The sequence below is a fragment of the Camelina sativa genome, chromosome 6, assembly GCF_030686135.1.
Source record: "Camelina sativa cultivar CO46 ecotype springtype chromosome 6, ASM3068613v1".
Taxonomy (NCBI): Eukaryota; Viridiplantae; Streptophyta; class Magnoliopsida; order Brassicales; family Brassicaceae; genus Camelina; species Camelina sativa.
The window spans coordinates 27,541,682-27,562,606 of NC_141885.1; the positions used below are offsets into that span (position 1 = coordinate 27,541,682).

Consider the following 20,925-nt stretch of genomic DNA (forward strand, 5'->3'; position numbering starts at 1 on the left):
TTCAACTTGAGTTGGTGAAGAACGACAGCAGTAGGAGCTCCGACGACGGAAGAATCGCCGGCGGCTGAATTGAGAGGTGAGTAACCAAGTCAGGTGTCTCTCGGATCGAAAGAAAGCTGGATTTGTTTTTTTATTTAAAAAAACTAATCTAATAATAAAATTGTAAGGGTAAAATTGTCTCATATAATAAAAGGTGAGAGTGGGAAGAATAGGGAGAAGAATAGGGAGAGTTATGAGACGTTTACTCCCTCAACAATGCCTCCTCCTTTCCCTGACGCCACCATCACGATATAGACCAAACCTTTTGTTTTTTTTTTTTTTCTTTTTTTCTTTTCTTCTTACATCTAGTATTTATATATGATTTTTTTTCAATTGATTAAACATCTTAGTCGAGCAAGTTAATAACAAAACTGAACGTCTAATCCTAAAATTGCCGATTATGTTATCATCCACAATTGCACATGCTCAAGCTAGCTGTTAAACCAATGGTCCTAGCTAATCAAATTAAATTTCGTGGTTGACTTAACCATCGCTTCTCCAATTAACCGGATCCTTATTATCATCACCGCATAGTTCCAAACCAAAACAAAAAAAAACTCACATGATGCACGCGCGTGTTACACCACGCTTCCTTTATAAAAAAAAGGCGAGTGAGGTTGACTTAACCATCGCTTCTCCAATTAAATTTCGTGGGTTCCACAGTGGACCTCTTCACAAGGGAGCCAAATCTCTCGTGAATCTCACCTAAACTCTCCGCGTGATACTCACGCTCCCCTCATTTAAAATCTCACACGACTCGGTGAAAACTGAAACTATCTCCACCGGTCTCCGCTAAACGACGTAATCAAATAATATCCGTTCACATGACTGTCACTTTTTTTATAGTCACCATCGCCCATTTATTCTCCGACACGTCACCATAACTCTACACTGTCAGTCACACAGACACAACCATCTCTCTTTATTATCCTCCCTTAATTAAAAATACAGTTAAAATATTATTTTTGTCAGTTAGAACTTATCATCTCACCTTCTTCTTCTTCAATGGAAGAAACTCCCGATTAAATGAGACTTCTTTTAACTTCATTTATTTACTAAAATATGCCATCTCGTCACTCTCCACCGCCGTTACCATCGACTACGACTTTCACCCACGGTCATCACCGTTTCCAAACTCTTCCACTCATCATCGCCGGTTCTCTTACCTTAACCGGAATTTTACTCATCCTCGTCACTCTGCTTCTTTACCGGAGACTCTTCAAAAACCGTACGGCTCCTTCCGATCTTATCTCCAACTCCAAGTCTCCTCAACACTACCAATGCCGCCGCTTCTCTTACTCTCAGCTCCGCCGCGCTACCAACTCTTTCTCCCACTCGACTCACCTCGGCCACGGCGGATTCGGCTCTGTTTACAAAGCTGATTTCCCTAACGGCGGCGGCGATTCACTCGCCGTCAAAGTCATGGACACCTCCGCTGGCTCTTTGCAAGGCGAGCATGAGTTTCACAACGAGCTTTCTCTCTCTTCTCACTTAATCGGCTCTCCTCACATCGTCTCTCTCCTCGGATTCTCATCCGATCGTCGTGGCCGGAGGCTTATCCTCGTCTACGAGCTAATGGCGAATCGTAGTTTACAAGACGCGCTTTTGGATCGTAAATGTGAGGAGCTTATGGATTGGAACAAAAGGTTTGAGATTGCTACGGATATTGCAAAAGGGATCGAGTTTCTTCATCATTCTTGTGATCCAATCATCATCCATGGAGATGTTAAACCTAGTAACATCCTTCTTGACTCTGATTTCAAAGCCAAGATTGGAGATTTCGGTTTAGCCAGAGTAAACTCTGAGGATTTAGATACTAGGATTCTGATTGAGGAAGATGAGAAGAGAAAGGATCTTGTTGTTGTTGCTGTTGATGATAATGGTTCGATCCTTGAAGAGACTGAAAGCGTTATTACTGTGTTTGAAGAAGGTAATGTTGTCAATCTCTCGCCGGAGAATTCTGGGATTAGCGTCTTGACGGAGACGGTGGTGTCTCCGGGGGAAAAATCGAGACTTTCGCCTGAGAATTCTGCGGTTAGTGTTTTGACGGTGGAGGTGGGTGTAGCATCTCCGGAGATGATGACATCGATACCGTCGCCGGAAACTTGTGCGGTTAGCGTCTTGACGGAGACGGGATTGTCACCGGGAGCGGCATCGGGGTTATCGCCGGGGAGTAGTAGTAAGCTTAAAGTTGGTTCGAAGAGGGATTGGTGGTGGAAACAGGACAACAATGGTGGAAGCAGAGGAGGGATTGAATCAGGGAGTGTGAAGGATTATGTGATGGAATGGATTGGGAGTGAGATTAAGAAAGAGAGACCTAACGACAATAAGGAATGGATCAACAGTGGTGGTGATGGTGGGTCATCATCAGTCTCTAAGAAGAGGAAGAAAGATAAGAAGAGAAAGCCTAGAGAATGGTGGAAGGAAGAGTTTTGTGAAGAGCTAACTAGAAAGAAGAAGAAGAAGAAGATGAAAAGAGGGCTAAGCTCAATTTCAAGCATTGACTCTTGGTTTCATAGAGATAGAGACGATGATGCTTCCTCTGTTCGTGACCAGAATCTTAACCCTACCAAGAGGAAGAAGAGAAATAGTATAGATTGGTGGGTAGATGGGTTAAGCGGGGAGCTAAAATCAGCCATGGGTAAAAAGAATAGTCAGGATTCTGGTTTATGGTGTGATGTGAATGTTCAGAAGAGCGGTGGAGTAAGCAGCACACCAAGTATGAGAGGTACGGTGTGTTACATTGCACCAGAATGTGGCGGTGGAGGTGTGTTGTCTGAGACATGTGATGTCTACAGCTTTGGGGTTCTGCTTTTGGTTCTTGTCTCAGGGAGACGGCCATTGCAAGTGACAGCATCGCCTATGTCAGAGTTTGAGAGGGCTAATTTGATATCATGGGCTAAGCAATTGGCTTGCAATGGTAAATTGTTGGATTTAGTTGATAAATCTATACATTCTTTGGAGAATGAGCAAGCGGTTCTATGTATTACTATTGCACTATTGTGTCTGCAAAGATCTCCGGTTAAGAGGCCAACGATGAAAGAGATTGTTCAGATGCTTTCGGGTGCATCTGAGCCTCCGCACTTGCCGTTTGAGTTTTCTCCCTCGCCTCCTATGGGTTTTCCGTTTAAGTCAAGGAGGAAAGCACGGTGACACTGGGGGTTGGTATTGAGCTCAGTCATCAAGTGTAGATTTTCCCGGTTCAAAACACTAAACCAATTGCGAGTTGTAGGAACTCTTAAATTCCATAAGATTAGCTTTTTGCAAATATTTATGAAGATCTAGTTGCTTAACATATTTAGTGTAGACAATAAAGAATTTCCAATTGACATCAAGAAGATGATCATGATTTAGAGTTCAATTGCCTTTTCTTTTGCTGAATGCTATGCAGAAAAAACTACAAAATGGGACCAAGTTTAAAAATGTTTGCCATCCCTGTCTCCCCCCACTGTACGAAAAAAGGGTATGGAGCAAATCTACTCTCTTTATTTTTGTATTGTCACTTTGTCGTGCTCTGAATATTTGCATGGTATTGGACCATTGGTATTCCACATTTCAAAGGTTATTATGACCTTTAGGAGACAGAATTTACTTTGTGCAAATGTCCTCATGGCTCAAACTCAAAAATTAAAATATGGTATTGGACCAATGGTATTTCACAATTAAAGTTTATGACTTATAGGAGACAGAAGACAGAGTATACGTACTTGTGCAAATGTTCTCATAATCCTCATGGTTCAAATTCAAAAATTAAAATCCATTCATTTCAAAAATTCTCGTACCGATTACAGATTTAACCAAAACAATCAACCCTTAGATATATGTCAAAGCGGTCAACTGCCTATGATGGGCCGGCCTTACGAGTAATTTGTTCATATTGACAAAAAATACAAAAGCACTTGATCTATGTTATTATACTCTGTACATTGGACAACATAACAATATGCATTCATTTGATATGCATTCATAACAACATAATTTAAAACAATTTATTTTTACAAACATAGTAGTGTGATATCTTTCAAAAAACAAACTAAAAATTTGAGTTTTTGTAAAAATATGTAATTTTTTTTACATTTTCTATGAAATATACTTAACAAATTATGCTAAATTTTCCTATATAATCATATATAATAATCATATATAATCACACACAAAAAAAAAATGGGCCCAAAAAATGTGGGGGCCCTATTGAAATGTTTCATCCCACTGCCCTCAGGTCCGGCTCTGGAAAGGAGTTATGATTTTTTTTTAAATGCACATTAACTATATGGTCGATTATTATGGTACATAATATAGTAGCCGTTATATTAGGTTTTTGTAAACGTAATCGATAGTCTCAATCGTAATCGATAGTACACTGTATAGAGTAGTCTTAATCTAAAACACTAATAATAGAGAGAGATATATGCAAATTTTGCACGATTCTTTAGGCAAATCCAACTACAGCTTTGAATGAAAAGTCCCAATCTTTAATGAAAACGTTGAGCTTTTCAACCTCTCGTATACTTTAGTTCACCTAATTCATCTTCATAATCACACATTTCTCACCTCAAAAAAAATACATCTAACTCTCTCTTTCTTTGAAGCATCATCCATGGAAGCTCCTCCACCTTCAAGCGACCCGTACAAGTTCCTCAACATAACACTAAACTCAGATGGATCACTCACCAGACACCGTGAGTTCCCGAAATTGCCCCCAACGGAGCACTCCAAAGACATCCCACTAAACCAAACCAACAACACCTTCATCCGAATCTTCAAGCCCCGGAACATTCCGCCGGAGTCCAAACTCCCCATCCTCGTCTACTTCCACGGCGGCGGATTCATTCTCTACAGCGCCGCCTCCGCTCCGTTCCATGAATCTTGCACCAAAATGGCTGATCGTCTCCAAACCATTATCCTCTCCGTCGAATACCGTTTATCTCCTGAACACCGTCTTCCCGCGGCGTACGAAGACGCCGTCGAAGCAGTCTTATGGCTCCGTGATCAAGCTCGTGGCGCAACCAACGGTGGTGACTGCGACACGTGGTTGAAAGACGGTGTGGATTTCTCGAAATGCTTCGTCATGGGTTCGAGCTCAGGAGGAAACATCGTCTACAACGTGGCGTTGCGTGTAGTGGATACAGATCTCTCTCCTGTTAAGATCCAAGGGCTGATAATGAACCAAGCTTTCTTCGGCGGTGTTGAGCCGTCCGATTCTGAGTCACGGCTTAAAGACGATAAGATCTGTCCGTTACCAGCGACTCATCTGCTGTGGTCACTTTGTTTACCCGACGGTGTAGATCGTGACCACGTGTACAGCAATCCCATCAAGAGCAGTGGGCCTCAGGAAAAGGATAAGATGGGACGTTTCCCGTCGACTCTCATTAACGGTTACGGTGGAGATCCGTTAGTGGATAGTCAGAGACACGTGGCAGATATGCTGAAAGCACGCGGGGTGCACGTGCAGACGAGGTTTGATGAAGATGGGTTTCATGCTTGCGAGTTGTTTGATGGGAACAAAGCCAAGGCCTTATACGAAACCGTTGAGGCCTTTATCAAGAGTTGTTGTTCTTCAACTGGTTCATCCTCCAACATGTAGTAATCCGTTTTTATGTTTTTGTTTTTCCGATGTTTTAACTCGAGTGAAGTTCTAAATACTTCAGTTTATGATGTGTGGGCGAATTGAAAAATGTTATGTACTGCATGTTGCTATCAAAATATGTATACCCGAGGCGAGAAATAATAATACTGGACGTATCTTATCAGTTTACTAGTTCAAAAAGTTTTAGGCATTAGGTGCCGAGTTCACTTAGAATCATCCATCGGTGGGATTACGTTATATACATTCACCGACAAAACCATACATCTTAATTAGTAGGTAGGTGAACATACTAACATATTGGTATGACGATCAGAAATCTACATATATTGTTTTGGAAATTGCATTAAGAACAATGTTAGATGTACACCTCATGCAACTATAAATTGTACAGAGATTAGATTGTCAGATTTTTTGAAATTACGTTTCTTAGCTATTTGAATTGATTATTTTCATGTATACAATGAAATGCAAATGGTTTCCATCTATTTTTTTTTAATATAATTTCCATCTAATTTAGTTTGAAGGGATGTTTACTCATTCAAATACACAAGCAAATGTAGAACATTGATTCCTCATTTAGACAAAAGATTATAGTGCGTAAAATCATGACCACAAACAATCCGTGCATTCATCCTAATCACAGATTAAGCTCCATTAAACATAGAATACACACACACAAAAAGAATAGGAACAGAAAAACATTTCATCTTAATTAATCAAAGTTTTACCCGTAGTTAACCTCTTATTAATCACACAATTTGGAAAAACCAAAACCATGTCCCAGGAGTCTCGTCACGCATTTGATCCATACAAACACCTCAACATCACAATTAACCCCAACGGCTCTTGCACCCGCCACTTCGTCTGGCCGATAGTTAAACCCGACACGGATCCCTCCCCTGGCAAGCTCGCCGCCTCCAAAGACGTCACCATTAACCAAGAAACCGGTGTAGCCATACGTATATTCCGACCAACCAATCTACCATCCAATGATAACGCAGTAGCTCGTCTCCCAATCATCCTCCATTTCCACGGCTCCGGTTGGGTCCTTTACCCGGCCGATTCCGCCGCGAATAACCGTGGTTGCTCTCAAATGGCAAGTGAGCTAACGGTGATCATTGTATCCGTAAACTATCGTTTAGCTCCTGAGCATAGACTCCCAGCTCAATACGACGACGCACTAGACGCCCTTCTTTGGGTCAAACAACAAGCCGTTGACTCAGCCAACGGCGAGCCTTGGCTTAGAGACTACGCCGATTTCTCGCGGTGCTACATCTGCGGTTCGAGTAACGGCGCCAACATCGCTTTCCAATTGGCACTCAGGTCGCTAGACCGCGATTTAACACCGTTGAAAATAGACGGTTGCGTGTTCTACCAACCGCTTTTTGGCGGCAAAACGAGGACGAAGTCAGAGCTCAAGAACTTCGCCGATCCGGTAATGCCGGTTCCAGCTTTTGACGCCATGTGGGAACTATCTTTACCTGTAGGTGTCGATCGGGATCATAGGTACTGTAATCCGAAGGGTTACTTGCCGCAGAAGGAGAAAGTTGGACGTCTTGGACGGTGTTTGGTGATCGGTTACGGTGGAGACACGTCGTTGGATAGGCAACAAGATTTCTTGAATCTGTTGGTTACAGCTGGAGTTAGAGTCGAAGCAAAGTTTGACGACGCCGGTTTCCATGGCATTGAGCTAGTCGATCCAAGGCGAGCCGTTGCTCTTCTTAATATGATCAGAGATTTTATCAATTAAATGATTCTTTTAAAGTTTTCATCTAACCATAAACCATTAGTATTTTTCTTTATATACATACATATGACAATTACAAGAACATGGTTACACTATATGTATTTGGTTATATACTTTTATCAATAGTAAAATTGGATGCGTCAAACATTATATAGCATGTATGTAAAATGTAAAAAAGAACAAAAAGACCGAAAAATTCATTATAAACCACATTAAATCATAATAATATTGTTCACTCATTCGATTCAATATTTCACAAAAAAAAATTAATAAAAAAAAAATATTACATCGGACGGTCAAGATTTTATGTGTGAGGAGGCTGTATCATGTTTCCTATACATAAAAAAAGGAAAAAAAAACACACGAGATCCGTTAAACCTTGAAGAGAGAGAGATCTGGGGGAGTGGTCATTGAAAAACTGAAAGGTCTTCGACTTGGCAAAAAAGTGTTTTCAGTTTCGCCGTAAAAAGTGTCTCACTCCATGGCGGACGGTGGTGGGGCTGACTCAGCAGCTCCACCTTCGGATAACGTCGGAGATTTTATTCTATCACTTTTGCAACAGAACACAAGACCTTCGCCGTCACAACAACAACAAGGGGGTCCTCAGCATCTCGATCCGGCCATTGCAGCCGTTGGTCCTACCGTGAATCCTTTTCCTCCGTCGATTTGGCAATCTTCTTCTAACAACGGTCCCGGTGGTCATCATAACCCTTCTTCTTCTTGGCCACTCGCCTTTTCACCTCCTCCTCATCCTAATCTTTCCCCTAATTTGTTAGGGTTTCCTCAATTCACGCACAACCCTTTCACTGCGAATCAATTCGATAGTAATCAAAGGCTATCTCCGGAAGATGCTTACAGATTAGGGTTTCCTGGTACTGGAACTCACCCAATTCAGTCGATGATTCAGCAACAGCAGCTACCGCCACCACCGCCGCAGTCAGAGACTCGGCAGCTTGTTTTTGGTTCTTTCTCGGGAGATGCTACTCAAAGCCTTAATGGGTTACGTAATGGGAACTTGATGTATGATTCTAAGCACCACGAACAGCTTATGAGGAATCATCCCCAATCCGTTGTCTTGAATCCTAACACGGATCCAAACTTGTCTCATCATCGGAATCACGATGTCAATGAACTCAGAGGAGGTCACAGCGGAAGAGGTAACTGGGGTCCTATTGGGAACAACGTCAGGGGTTTCAAGTCTACTCCTACTCCTCCTCCTCCTGGCTTTTCGAGTAACCAAAGAGGGTGGGATAATATGAATTTAGCAAGTAAGGGTGATGATAGTTTCCAGAGGAATAATCATGATAAAGCAATGTGGGAGCATTCTAGTTTTAATGCTGAGGCTGATAGGTTAAGGGGATTATCTATTCAGAATGAGAGCAAGTTCAATCTTAGTCAACAGATTGATCATCCTGGACCACCTAAGGGTACAAGTCTACACTCTGTATCAACAGCTGATGCTGCAAATTCCTTATCAATGTTGAACAAGGAAGCTCGTGGCAGAATTGAACGTAAAGAGGAATTGGGGCAGCTCAGTAAGGGGAAGAAGGAAGGCAATGGAAACTCTGGCCCTGGTGTTGACGAGGTTGACGATTTTGGAGAAGATATTGTTGAGTCTTTATTGCTTGAAGCTGAAACCGACGATAAGGACGCCAAAGATGAGAAGAAGAATAGCAAGACTTCTCGAGACAAGGTACGTTTTAGTTTTTATGTATGCCTAGCTAAAATCAACAGTTCTTATATACTACTAATGACTTGTTGGGAAAACTTAGTGATGGTTTTTTTTTAGCTCGTGTAATCTATTCTCGAACTAGAAAGGATGCTTTTTTAGGTTCTGAAGATTATTTTAACTGGGATTTTGTTATCAGGAATCGAGAGTGGACAATCGGGGTCGGTGGCTGCTTTCCCAAAGGTTAAGAGAGAGGAAAATGTATATGGCATGTCGAAATGACATCCACAGGCATGATGCTCCTTTCATTGCAGTGTACAAGTCCCTGATTCCTGCAGAAGAGGAGCTGGAAAAGCAGAGACAACTAATGGCACAGCTAGAGAATCTGGTTGCCAAAGAATGGCCTCATGCAAAGTTGTATCTTTATGGGTCATGTGCTAACTCTTTTGGTTTTCCAAAGAGCGACATTGATGTTTGCCTTGCAATCGATGATGATGATATCAACAAATCTGACATGTTGTTAAAGCTGGCGGATATTTTGGAATCAGATAATCTCCAAAATGTGCAGGTAAAGTAAATGCTTTTACTTATGTAAACATGTTGATTAGGTATTAATGCACTTCTTTGGCTGTATAAAACTGGTGCCTATATTTATGAAACATGTTTCTGTGTAGGCACTAACAAGAGCTAGGGTTCCAATAGTAAAACTTATGGATCCGGTTACTGGGATATCTTGTGACATCTGCATAAACAATGTGTTGGCTGTTGTAAACACAAAGCTCCTGCGAGATTATTCACGGATAGATGTGCGTTTAAGGCAGTTGGCATTCATTGTGAAACATTGGGCAAAGTCGAGAAGGGTTAATGAGACTTATCAAGGAACACTCTCCAGCTACGCGTAAGTTTTTCACCATACATTTGAATGAAGTTGTTTCGATTTCACAAAAGACACTTGCAGGTGATAACTTTCAATTACTTTTAACTTTTGCAGGTACGTTCTGATGTGTATCCATTTCTTGCAGCTGCGTAGGCCGCCAATTCTTCCTTGCTTACAGGTGTATAGAGTAGGATAGAGTATCAATACCCTCTTTATGTGAATTGTCTTCTTTTATATAAACTACGAGTTACTTGGTGCAGGAAATGAAGCCTACATACTCAGTTCGGGTAGATAATATCCGGTGTTCATACTTTGATGATGTTGATAGACTGGAGAACTTTGGATCAAGTAACAGGGAGACCATAGCTGAGCTGGTGTGGGGATTCTTCAACTACTGGGCTTATGCTCACGACTATGCCAATACTGTTGTGTCAGTCCGCACCGGATCCATACTTGGGTACAAAATTTAAAAAACTCAAATATACTTGCTTTAACATATGTGAAGCAACAATCTCAGATGAAATGAATGTATGTGTTGCAGGAAGCGAGAGAAAGACTGGACGAGAAGGGTGGGGAACGATAGGCATTTGATATGCATAGAGGATCCGTTTGAGACGAGCCATGATCTGGGCAGGGTCGTGGACAAGTTCAGTATCAGAGTGTTGAGAGAAGAGTTCGAACGAGCTGCAGAGATTATGCATCAAGATCGTAACCCATGTGCCAAGCTTTTCGAACCATATCTTCCTGAAGATAATAATAATGGACAAGGCCACAACTAAAAAACCTAAAAAAACAATGAATCGGATTCGTCTGGCTTGTATGTATATAATATTTTATGGGTTAGAAAGATCAACACTCTGTTTTTTTTTGGTTTTGTTGGTTTGATTTGGATTCTTGCTTGTGACCCAGCTCCCACAAAAAAGGTCTTTTTTGATTATAAAGCTTGTCTTCGTATTTGTATTGTGTGACCAGAACAAAAAAATTCAAGTAACTTTGAAAAAACTTTACGATGACGACGACCTCTTTCACCCAGGTTTTGCCACGTGTCTTGTTCGTCAACCGTCACGCCGCCATGGGAGTGTTGGGCGATAGTTTCGTTGCCTCCACCAAGTTCGAGATATTGAAAGCCTTCGAGTCTCCGCTTCTTCTTCCTGAGTTCTTGGCCGATCAATCTCACCCAGTCTCCGCTATTATAGCCCCTGTAGCTGTTCCCGTCACAGCCGATCTGATTCGCCTCCTCCCGAATCTTCGCTTGGTTGTTACTACCAGTACCGGCGTTGACCACGTTGACCTAGTTGAGTGTCGTCGTCGAGGCATCTCCGTCGCCAACGCTGGCTCTAGCTACTCGGAAGATGTCGCAGATACTGCCGTCGGTTTACTCATTGACGTTTTCCGGCGCATCTCCGCCGCCAATCGGTTCGTTAAGCAACGGTTGTGGCCACTCAAAGGGGACTATCCCCTCGGTTCCAAGGTTTTGATTAGTTTGTTAATTAGTTTGTTAATCTCTAATTAATTAGTTTGTTAATCTCTAATTTAACTTTGTAGTTGGGGAGAAAGCGAATCGGAGTAGTGGGACTTGGAAGCATTGGCTCGATGGTAGCTACAAGGCTCGAGGCCTTTGGTTGCCAAATTTCATATAGTTCAAGAAACAGAAAACCATCTGTTCCGTATCATTATTACATGGACGTACAGGAGATGGCATCTAACAGTGATGCACTCGTCATCTGCTGTGAATTGAATGATAAGACATTTCATTTGATCAATAGAGATGTTTTTGCTGCACTGGGGAAGCAAGGAGTGATCGTTAACGTTGCTCGTGGGGGTATAGTCGATGAGGATGAAATGGTGAGATGCTTGAGAGAAGGTGAGATTGGTGGTGCTGGTTTGGATGTTTTTGAAGATGAGCCTAATGTTCCTAAGGAGCTTTTTGAATTGGATAATGTTGTTTTGTCTCCACACTGTGCTTATACGTCTCTGGAAGGTCTTGAACAACTTGGGAAAGTTTTGGTCGGGAATATTGAAGCTTTCTTCTCTAATAAACCTCTTTTAACTCCTGTTCTTTGATGGGTCAATTTCGTCAAGTTTGAGTCGGCCGATGTTTGGGGCGATCGATTTGTGGATCTTTGATTTTTTAAGATTTTCAAGTTTCAACTACCATTTTGGTTGGCGCTTTTGTTTTAGTAATTTTGTATGGACCTTTTGCTTTTTCTGGACGTAGCGCATCTGATTTACGAGATAGTGTTTCAAGTTTCAAGCTTCAAGCATTTTTTTTTTTTTTTGCTTCTCAGGAGGTCATTTTTGTATGCGACTAGACTTTGTATTTTTTTCCTTCTTAGGACTGTGTTTTTAGTATTTTGACGTTGCTTTATTTTTTGCAATTGTTGTTTTTTTTTACTTGATTTCGGCGATTTTAATCGTATTTCTAGTGTTTTTCGACTACCGATCGTACTTTTGCCGTGTCTCTTTTGCGACAATTTCTTTAGCCATTTTGAGTGTTTTGACGACTACCGATGTTCAGACTTTTTTCTTTCATGTCTTTCATCGTTTGGGTGTTTCGACTAGCATTGGCTTACTTTAAACGCTTTTTGGACTTTGCGATTTGGATGTTTGTTTTGTTTGTAGCTTTTGTTCGCGTTGGTCATTTTTGTCCCTCGTTCCACTACGCTCATTTGACTTACGTTTTACGCTCACATACGCGCATATGCCTATTTTATACATCTACGCCATTCACCTCTATGCCTAACATTCATCTATATACCATTCACACTTTAACAACATTCATCCATTCACACAATCACACCCTAACATTCATCTATACCATTCACACTTTAACAACATTTATCATCTACCTTTCACACAATCACACCCTAACATTCATCTACCATTCACACCCTAACATATTCATCTATATTCACACCCTATACATTATGCCTAACATTCATCTATACCATTCACACCCTAACATTTTCATCTATACCATTCACACCCTAACACATTTTCATCTATTCCTTTTTACACCCTAACATTCATCTATGCCTAACATATTCATCTATACATTCCAAACACATTGCATCTTATCAGGAAAGAAAGAGAAAAAGAAAATACAAATTTTGCTTTGCTACATGAACAGTATAGTCAACTTCCAACCAAGTCTGGCAAAGCTTGATGGAAAAACGCCAAACAGTCCCAAGGCACTGTTCTTCGTCTTCAACACTGCAAATAATTAACCAAAATCAATCTTCATTTCAATCTTTTTTTTTTCAAACATGCATATTTTACATGAAAATCGAAAGCATTTTAGAAGTCAACATATCCTCCTCATTCTACGTTTCTTAGACAGAACATAAATACATATATATCTAACTAAAATTTTCAGTTTATGAGACAAATCTTATGGCTAAAATTCACTTTATTGCCCATACAAAATGGAATTAAAAGAGAGCCTTCAAATTTTACGTTCAAATTGCATACAGACAAGATGATTAGAAGATGAAGAACAGGTAAACAATCTCTAACATTTAATGGTAAAAAAGCTAGAGGAAATAGACCAGAGTATTTTTTTACCTTGTAAGAAGATGCCGCTTTATGTTTGTTTCTCTCGGCTGATGAATATAGATAGTTTGAGTGAGGACTCCAGGTGGAAGAACAGAGCTAAAGAGATAAAAACAGATAGATAGTTTGAGTGAGGACTCCAGGTGGAAGAACAGAACTAAAGAGATAAAAAAAGATTGTAGTACTCGACATTTGTAAAAATATGAAACCAGGTAAGAAGAGGATTGAGATTTTCTGACCCAAGAATGGTGTATTTATAGAGAGAGTCACTATCTGAAGTTTTGTAATTAAAAAGTATTAGATTCAAACGGTGAAAAATGTTACCGTTTCACTAACGTTCATATTTTTCTGCTCTGAAGTCAAATCAAACGGAACGTTGGAACGATACGGGGAAGCGTAAACGCACTTCGAAGTCTATTTCATTCATATTTTATTTTGCTATTATTAAACTTTTGTATAATCCAAGTCTATCGTTCGTTATTCCTAAGAATGTTTTAAATAACTCTATTTAAAATGCATCCAGGACTTATTGCTTTATCATAGAAATTTTTTATCTCTAGGTCTGGTGATCAGTGTTTGTCTAAATACCACTTCTTTTTTACTTCTCAGATGTTTATACGAGTATTACTAATAAAAATGTAAAATTCGGTTGAAATCCAAACATTTTTTTTTGTATACCAGCTGATTTTGTCCATCTTTCTTTTTCTTTTTTGGTTCTTTAGGACAAGAAAAATCATTAACAAAAAAGATAGCATATTATACTAAATCATTAGACAGCACAGACCAGATCCAAAAATACAAAACATATCTAAACGAAGTTTGAAATGGTACAACCATGAATGTGTTCTTCCTCCAACTCCACTTAACGAGAAACAGAAACCTCCTAGTAAATTGCCACATCCAGATAATCTCCAATCTGCAGATAGATTGATCCACAGCAGTGTTATTATACTTGGTGGGCACATATAATTTGAAAATCAATTATATACTGTCTCTAATCCAAAGAAGATCTGTGTATTTAACATACCTCAAACCTAAGTTCGGAAAGCGTTTTACTGTCATCTGGTTGTTTACGGTTTGGATAAGACATTGTCTGCCCAACCTGTATCCAAATTAACAAAAACAACCACAAGATCAGTCTCTTCTCATGGGTTCTCTATGTAAACATCACAGAGAACAAGTAGAGCCATAACGATTGAATCTGAAAGCACCCATTCAATCAACTTAATGCATTCTGTAGTAACTATAGTGATGTGGTCTCTCATCTCAAGTTTCAAAACTCAATAAGCATGAGAAGATGGAGTCGTCAATGCAAATAATCTTAACATGCTTAGTATACCAAAAGACATGTTCAAGATACTATAAAAACATTCTTGATAAAAGTTCTGTATGATTAGTAGCTAAATGTCAAGACTAAGAGGTGTGGCAGGAAAACACAGAAACTCTAGAATGCATCAACGATCATGAGTGCGTGTGTGGCTATGGTTACATCCTATCTGATCAAGATTGTGAAGAAAAAAGTAATCTAACCTCTTTGACAATAAAGCGACCGTGCGAGTCAGGATAAACAAAGGCAAAAGACAATTTTGCATTCCTTCTCCTAGCTGCTACAGATACTTCTTTCACCTGCAATGAAGTTTATACTTTTATGAGAAACATCCCCAAAAAAAAAATACATCTTTAAGCAAGCACTGATATTACTGTTCTCTTGAGCACCCAATCTAAATCTTAAAGGTACAAGCCGACATATTTATAAAGATAAGACATACCAAATCAGTTAACTCGCGAAGAGTGGCATCTTTCCAAGTGTAGATTTGAACTTCATCCTTTGGTTCTTTGCCTCTCACAGCATAATCTTCTTGAGTATGATGACCACCACTCTGCAAATTCAAACTCCCAATTAATTGCACTTCTAATTCAGATTCGAACATTAGCTAATTTCTCGAGTGATTAAGTTTGCAAAAGCAATCGTAAGAATTAGAAGAACACAAAAGAGTGGCGAAACGAACCTTGGTGAAAACACGAAGAAGCAGGGGACATGTCTGCGATTCAAAGGTTATAAGATTAAGAAATCAGTGAGTGCAGATTACAAAATAAAACCCTAACCCTAGAAGATGTTTGTTTCAACGATTGGATTCGCGAATATGAAATCGAACACAAACCTTTTCACGATCGACGGGTTCAGGTTTAGGGCGAGGAGGTTGGTTAACGCCTCTCGGAGGTGGCGGCAATGGTCTCCCTCCACCTTGTCTTCTCGCTGTTTCAGCCATCTCTCTCTCTCTCTCTCTCTCTCTCTCGAAGAATCTGAACGATGAAGAAGAAGAGGTTACTAATGAAATTGCACAGAGATTAATCGGACTGCTTTAGGCCCACAGCTATTTCATCTAATGGGCCTTTTTGTACAAAAGTTTGGGCCTAACTCTTTTATATATTCGTCCGTCAATGGCCCTTTTACATTATTCAAAATGATTATAAAGGGTAATTAGAAAAAAGGAGAGAAAGTAAAGCAATTAAACTCATATTCATGCAATGCATAAAGTGACTTCAACTAGGATCCCACTAAAAAAGACCACATGCTGTTCTTTGCCTATTCCTTTTGTATCATTCTTGTTATAGTAAAATGGTAAAAGGAAATTAATAAGAAGAGAAAGAAATATATATATATATATATGAAAAAGAACAAAATGAGGTCATTGAATGTTTTGATGTGCAAGAGGGTTTTAACATTTTTTTCAGACGATAAGGCGCAATGACCCTACTACTCACATGAAGCTGCAGTGCCCATTTCCAAAAAGAGTGTAATTTGAACAAAGAGAAATTGGTGAGGAAATTTAAGAAAAAGGGATGATAAAAAGGAAAGATTACTATAAAGTGAAAAGTATGAAATTATGAAGACTACCCGATTTTTATTTGCTTAGCTTTCCGTATTTGGCATGCCCCTAACCACCACCACCACCACCACCACCACTTCGCATCTTTGTAAATTAACAAATTAATATACAGTCACTGTGAACTACTGATACACACATTTTTTTACGTGGCTTGTTTTTATAAAAAAGGGAAAAATACTAAATAGTGTAGTACTATAATTTTTGTCCACCATGTTCTATGAAACTCGTCCAAACATAAAAGGGTTTTATGTCATCAACTCTTACGACTTTTTCTTCTTTTATATTTCTTCGATTGGACACAACGAGAACGGTTTGGTCAGTGTCCGATCTACTTATTGATTTTTCTTTTCTTTGCTTGTATTTAGTCTGCTATATTTTTACGTCTCCGCACTACTAGAGATTACAATTCCTTTATTGGTTGATTTATGCTTAGTATATACATGTACCATCAATTTATGTGTTTTAATTAAGAGAGATTTACCATTTTTTGTAATTAATTTATTAGATTTAAATTATGAACCTCGGACAAAAAAAACGATACTAATATGGTAGCTAATATGTAAGAATGTGGAGGTGATGAGGTTTGAATATTTTTTTTGTAAGACCACAAAGACACTGACACGCCTGCTGATTGATAAAAAAACGTAAGGGCTACAATACAAAAGAGAGGATGCCTTAACATATGTATGATTCATGCATGTGATCATGATCTGATAATTCACTCCATTGAGCTTCTATGTCTCATTAGCCGAAAATTAACTTGACGTTTTTAACTGAACTGGCGAAAAAAACTAGTTGAGGTGTCAAGTGTCCATTCTCTAACTTACAAAGTTTAAAATCTAATAATTACCGATGATTAACGTTGAAGAACAGAATATCGCAAATGAAAACAACATTAATAACTTCATTAAGAATACTCTTTTCTGATATTATTAGTAATCAAACTGTACATATATACACTTCAATATTTATGTACGAACTGGATACATTTCTATATACATAGTTACATAGGAAAATATTTCAATTTTGAAGGGTAAACCACGCTGGTTTTGTTTTATTTAAGGACAATTTTACCTAACATCTTACTAGTACTGTATTAATTTAGACCAGCTGTGGCAGAGAGCAATTCAAAAACAATGATGAATTTTCTTCCACTTCTTTGACCAATTAAAGGTTCCAAAATCAGTAAAAACCAGTCATCATTAATTTCTCAGGTAATTTAACTTCGTCAGATTTTAGGTCAAGTACACATTTTAACCAAAAACCTTTGAATCACGGTTATTCAAATTAAGATATACTGTACTAGCTATTATATGAAATACGTAGGTAATATAGATCAATGCTTCACCTCAATATATATATATATATAACCTTTTTTTTTTACAGCTAGAAAAACCAACGTTGTCTGAATATAGTGATCATTTTTAACAAAAAAGACAACAGTTATAACAACAACAAAATACAATAAGAGCCATAACATTTGGAAAACAAATGAATTTTAGTTTGAATTTTGAAAATCGGGCTCTAGGAAAAAGCAAAGAAAAAAAAAGAGAAAATAATAGAAATTTCTGATAGTCCGACTGTTACAAGTTGATTTCCATTCTTAGGAATCTAGCTATAACGATGAAGACAGAGTTATCATTTTGTTCCATCAAATATTGACCCCATTTTTTTTTTCTCTAAGAAAAAATATCTCATTTGTTGATATCACACTTATGACGGCTAATAATTAATTTAAAAGGATCTATTTAATTATTCACCATATTAACCGTTTTCTCCAAAAACAAAAATCACCATATTAACCTAACAATAGCAAAGAGTTTGTAGAAACACATTATCGTGTACGACATTAATATTCCGTTGATTTTATATACTTTTAAAAGTTACCAATTCTTGAGAAGAAGAAGAAATCAAAATCAAGAAAAAGAGAGAGAAAGATGGGAAGAGGAAGAGTGGAAATGAAGAGGATAGAGAACACGATCAATAGACAAGTGACCTTCTCAAAAAGAAGAAAGGGTTTGATGAAGAAAGCTTATGAGCTTTCTGTTCTCTGTGATGCCGAAGTTGCTCTCATCATCTTCTCAAGCCGTGGAAAGCTCTACGAGTTTGGTAGTGTTGGGTATATTAAATATATCTTTGCTCTCCTATGCTCTTTCTATTCATTTATAAAAGTTAGGTTTTTTTATGAAAATCGATCGATTAAAGTGACTTCTTTTATTATTGGTTATCGTACGATTCAAGAGTCGATTCATGTTTTTGACTCGTGGATATTCTTTACGGCTGTGTCTTTTATCCTTTGGAAATTAGGGTTCATCGTTATATCATCTCTCTCTCCCTCTCGGATCCTTTATCATAAGTTTATGGGTCCGTCCGTACGTTATAGTTTGTTGATTGAATGACTTTGATTCTTTAATTAATCTTAAAGATGTCAGATTGCAAATGGGTTTTCTTTTTTTTCTTTTCTAAAAAACCAACCTAGGTACTTCCCTTTTATACCAGTGTGTAAGATCTAGCTAGAGCTCTTGTCCTAAAACGAATCTTTATCAAGAACAATTATCTTTATTTTTTTTTTATAATGAATTTGTAGAATTGCAAGAACGATCCAACGGTATAATCGTTGTTACAACTGCTCTCTGGGAAATAATAATAAGCCTGAAGAGACTACACAGGCAAGTGTGTGTGAATTTGTGTATATGTACTTTGATTTTTTCAATAAATGTTTCTGATAATGATTCTATCTCTATTCGTCAAATTCTCTCGTTTACTTATAGATGCATTTCATTATATAATCGATTAATCTATATGGCCGGTGCAGAGTTGGACTCAGGAGGTGACGAAGCTTAAATCCAAATACGAATCTCTTGTGCGCACTAATAGGTTTAGTCATAGTTTTCTAGTCCCTTGAAATCACATCGTTATTATCTATCATCTTCCGTTATGTATGTATATAGTTGCAAATCTTATCTATCTAGCTAGTTATATATGTGTGTGTTGATTGCTAATTATAAAGGAATTTGCTTGGAGAAGATCTTGGAGAAATGGGTGTGAAGGAACTGCAAGCGCTTGAGAGGCAGCTGGAAGGCGCTCTTACCGCTACTCGACAGCGCAAGGTCGCATGATCTAGACTTGTTCTTGTTTCATTTCGAATCATATATATGTATGTTTATTAAAGAAAAGGTCATGTTATCTAACCATTTCAACTAACATAAATGCAGACACAAGTTATGATGGAAGAAATGGAAGATCTAAGGAAAAAGGCGAGCTATAAATATAAATGTTTCATACCAAATTGATAAACATATTTGCATATCAATTGATCTAATTTTGAAATGGCAGGAGAGGCAACTAGGAGACATAAACAAACAACTCAAGATGAAGGTTTGATTCTAGATCACCAAATACTAATTAATTTATTCAACGTAACTATATGTATATCCTTTTTGTATAAGTGTGATTTGGTTATTAATAGTTTGAGAGCGAAGGCCATGCTTTCAAAACGTTTCAAGACTTATGGGCAAACTCGGCTGCATCGGTGGGCGGTGTTACAAACAATTCCGAATTTCCGGTTGAGTCTTCTCATCCAAATTCAGTGGATTGCAACACCGAACCCTTTTTACAAATAGGGTATCAATTTGATCAGTTTTTTTTTTTTGGGAAGTTAAATGGAATACAAATTAAATTTGGTCAAAATTAATACTAGTTTTTGGTATATATGGATTAGGTTTCAACAACATTACTACGTAGGTGAAGGGTCTTCGGTAACAAAGAGCAATGTGCCAGGTGAGACCAATTTCGTCCATGGTTGGGTTCTTTGACTCTTAGTTGACTAGACCATGCTGCCACCCAGGCCACCACGATCAGGCCAATTTCAGCTCTGCAGTCGTTTTTTTTATCCAATTATATTTTCGTAAAAAAAAACTCTAGATTGTTTCATTTAATTTCCCAGCTCGTTTGAATCTATTTGCATGTATGGAGCTTTTTTTTTTTTCATTTATCCTCTTATTCTCTCACTTGATCTAAAACATTCCTAATGAACTGAACTTTAATAACTTTCAGCATCTATATATTACAAATGATAACGTATAAATATTTATTTTCAACAAATAAATAAAATTACGTTTCGTAAAATAATTTTACTTCCGATTTTTTTTTTCTTTTTAGTTGACCAAAAAATAAAATTAACTAATGGGCAATCTAAAGTTGTAAAAAAAAAACGAACGAATAAGAAAATGTAACGTAGTCTCCTTGGAAAAGGCGCAATGATGTTATAGTAGGATCCACATTTGCTGTTACTTTGATTTGACTTTCAGAAAGAGCTCTTCTTCTTTTTGGCAAACCTAACAGTGTTACTACTGTGTTCCAAAAAAGTCTTCGTGTTTAGTCTTATTGTTTAGTTTATTTACCACATCTTAAAAGCTTTTCAATAATCCCCAATTTTTAACTACCGTTTAAATGGGCTGTTATCACAAAGTAGGCCTTTTTAAAAGTGGACCCTTACAGAAATAAATTAATGGGCCCTTATATATATTAAAGGCACATGCTATATATATCATCATCTATTGC

At 38.3% G+C, this 20,925-nt stretch overlaps 7 protein-coding genes and 1 long non-coding RNA gene across 8 annotated transcripts; 6 read left to right on the forward strand and 2 right to left on the reverse strand.

Annotated features, from left to right (window-relative positions):
• Positions 1–547: 547 nt before the first annotated feature.
• On the forward strand, positions 548–3,400 carry LOC104793520 (receptor-like serine/threonine-protein kinase At2g45590). Its single transcript, XM_010519879.3, has one exon. The coding sequence runs from the start codon at positions 1,102–1,104 to the stop codon at positions 3,190–3,192; it is 2,091 nt and encodes a 696-aa protein (XP_010518181.2). The 5' UTR covers positions 548–1,101; the 3' UTR covers positions 3,193–3,400.
• A 927-nt stretch (positions 3,401–4,327) lies between these two features.
• On the forward strand, positions 4,328–5,789 carry LOC104793521 (putative carboxylesterase 8). Its single transcript, XM_010519880.3, has one exon. The coding sequence runs from the start codon at positions 4,637–4,639 to the stop codon at positions 5,621–5,623; it is 987 nt and encodes a 328-aa protein (XP_010518182.2). The 5' UTR covers positions 4,328–4,636; the 3' UTR covers positions 5,624–5,789.
• Positions 5,790–6,254: 465 nt separating this feature from the next.
• LOC104699465 (putative carboxylesterase 9) lies at positions 6,255–7,520 on the forward strand. The gene has a single exon (XM_010414769.3). It carries the CDS (start codon positions 6,402–6,404, stop codon positions 7,374–7,376), a length of 975 nt encoding a protein of 324 aa, XP_010413071.2. The 5' UTR covers positions 6,255–6,401; the 3' UTR covers positions 7,377–7,520.
• An 83-nt stretch (positions 7,521–7,603) lies between these two features.
• On the forward strand, positions 7,604–10,860 carry LOC104793522 (UTP:RNA uridylyltransferase 1). The gene is made up of 6 exons (XM_010519881.3): positions 7,604–9,066; positions 9,242–9,610; positions 9,717–9,940; positions 10,034–10,097; positions 10,180–10,376; positions 10,461–10,860. Exons 1-6 carry the CDS (start codon positions 7,855–7,857, stop codon positions 10,696–10,698), a joined length of 2,304 nt encoding a protein of 767 aa, XP_010518183.1. The 5' UTR covers positions 7,604–7,854; the 3' UTR covers positions 10,699–10,860.
• A 25-nt stretch (positions 10,861–10,885) lies between these two features.
• LOC104793524 (glyoxylate/hydroxypyruvate reductase HPR3-like) lies at positions 10,886–12,269 on the forward strand. The gene is made up of 2 exons (XM_010519882.3): positions 10,886–11,390; positions 11,465–12,269. Exons 1-2 carry the CDS (start codon positions 10,929–10,931, stop codon positions 11,981–11,983), a joined length of 981 nt encoding a protein of 326 aa, XP_010518184.1. The 5' UTR covers positions 10,886–10,928; the 3' UTR covers positions 11,984–12,269.
• Positions 12,270–12,686: 417 nt separating this feature from the next.
• On the reverse strand, positions 12,687–13,705 carry LOC104793523 (uncharacterized). Its single transcript, XR_769336.3, has 2 exons — positions 13,484–13,705; positions 12,687–13,132 (listed from the first exon to the last, which is right to left on the reverse strand). It is a non-coding gene; the product is annotated as an uncharacterized LOC104793523 (long non-coding RNA).
• A 415-nt stretch (positions 13,706–14,120) lies between these two features.
• LOC104793526 (histone deacetylase complex subunit SAP18-like) lies at positions 14,121–16,977 on the reverse strand. Its single transcript, XM_010519883.2, has 7 exons — positions 16,968–16,977; positions 15,634–15,800; positions 15,481–15,513; positions 15,241–15,351; positions 15,002–15,097; positions 14,499–14,573; positions 14,121–14,387 (listed from the first exon to the last, which is right to left on the reverse strand). Exons 2-7 carry the CDS (start codon positions 15,739–15,741, stop codon positions 14,355–14,357), a joined length of 456 nt encoding a protein of 151 aa, XP_010518185.1. The 5' UTR covers positions 15,742–15,800; positions 16,968–16,977; the 3' UTR covers positions 14,121–14,354.
• Positions 16,978–18,022: 1,045 nt separating this feature from the next.
• LOC104793527 (agamous-like MADS-box protein AGL6) lies at positions 18,023–20,411 on the forward strand. Its single transcript, XM_010519884.3, has 8 exons — positions 18,023–18,481; positions 18,950–19,031; positions 19,178–19,239; positions 19,373–19,472; positions 19,578–19,619; positions 19,699–19,740; positions 19,832–19,986; positions 20,084–20,411. Exons 1-8 carry the CDS (start codon positions 18,300–18,302, stop codon positions 20,175–20,177), a joined length of 759 nt encoding a protein of 252 aa, XP_010518186.2. The 5' UTR covers positions 18,023–18,299; the 3' UTR covers positions 20,178–20,411.
• The last annotated feature ends 514 nt before the right edge of the window (positions 20,412–20,925 follow it).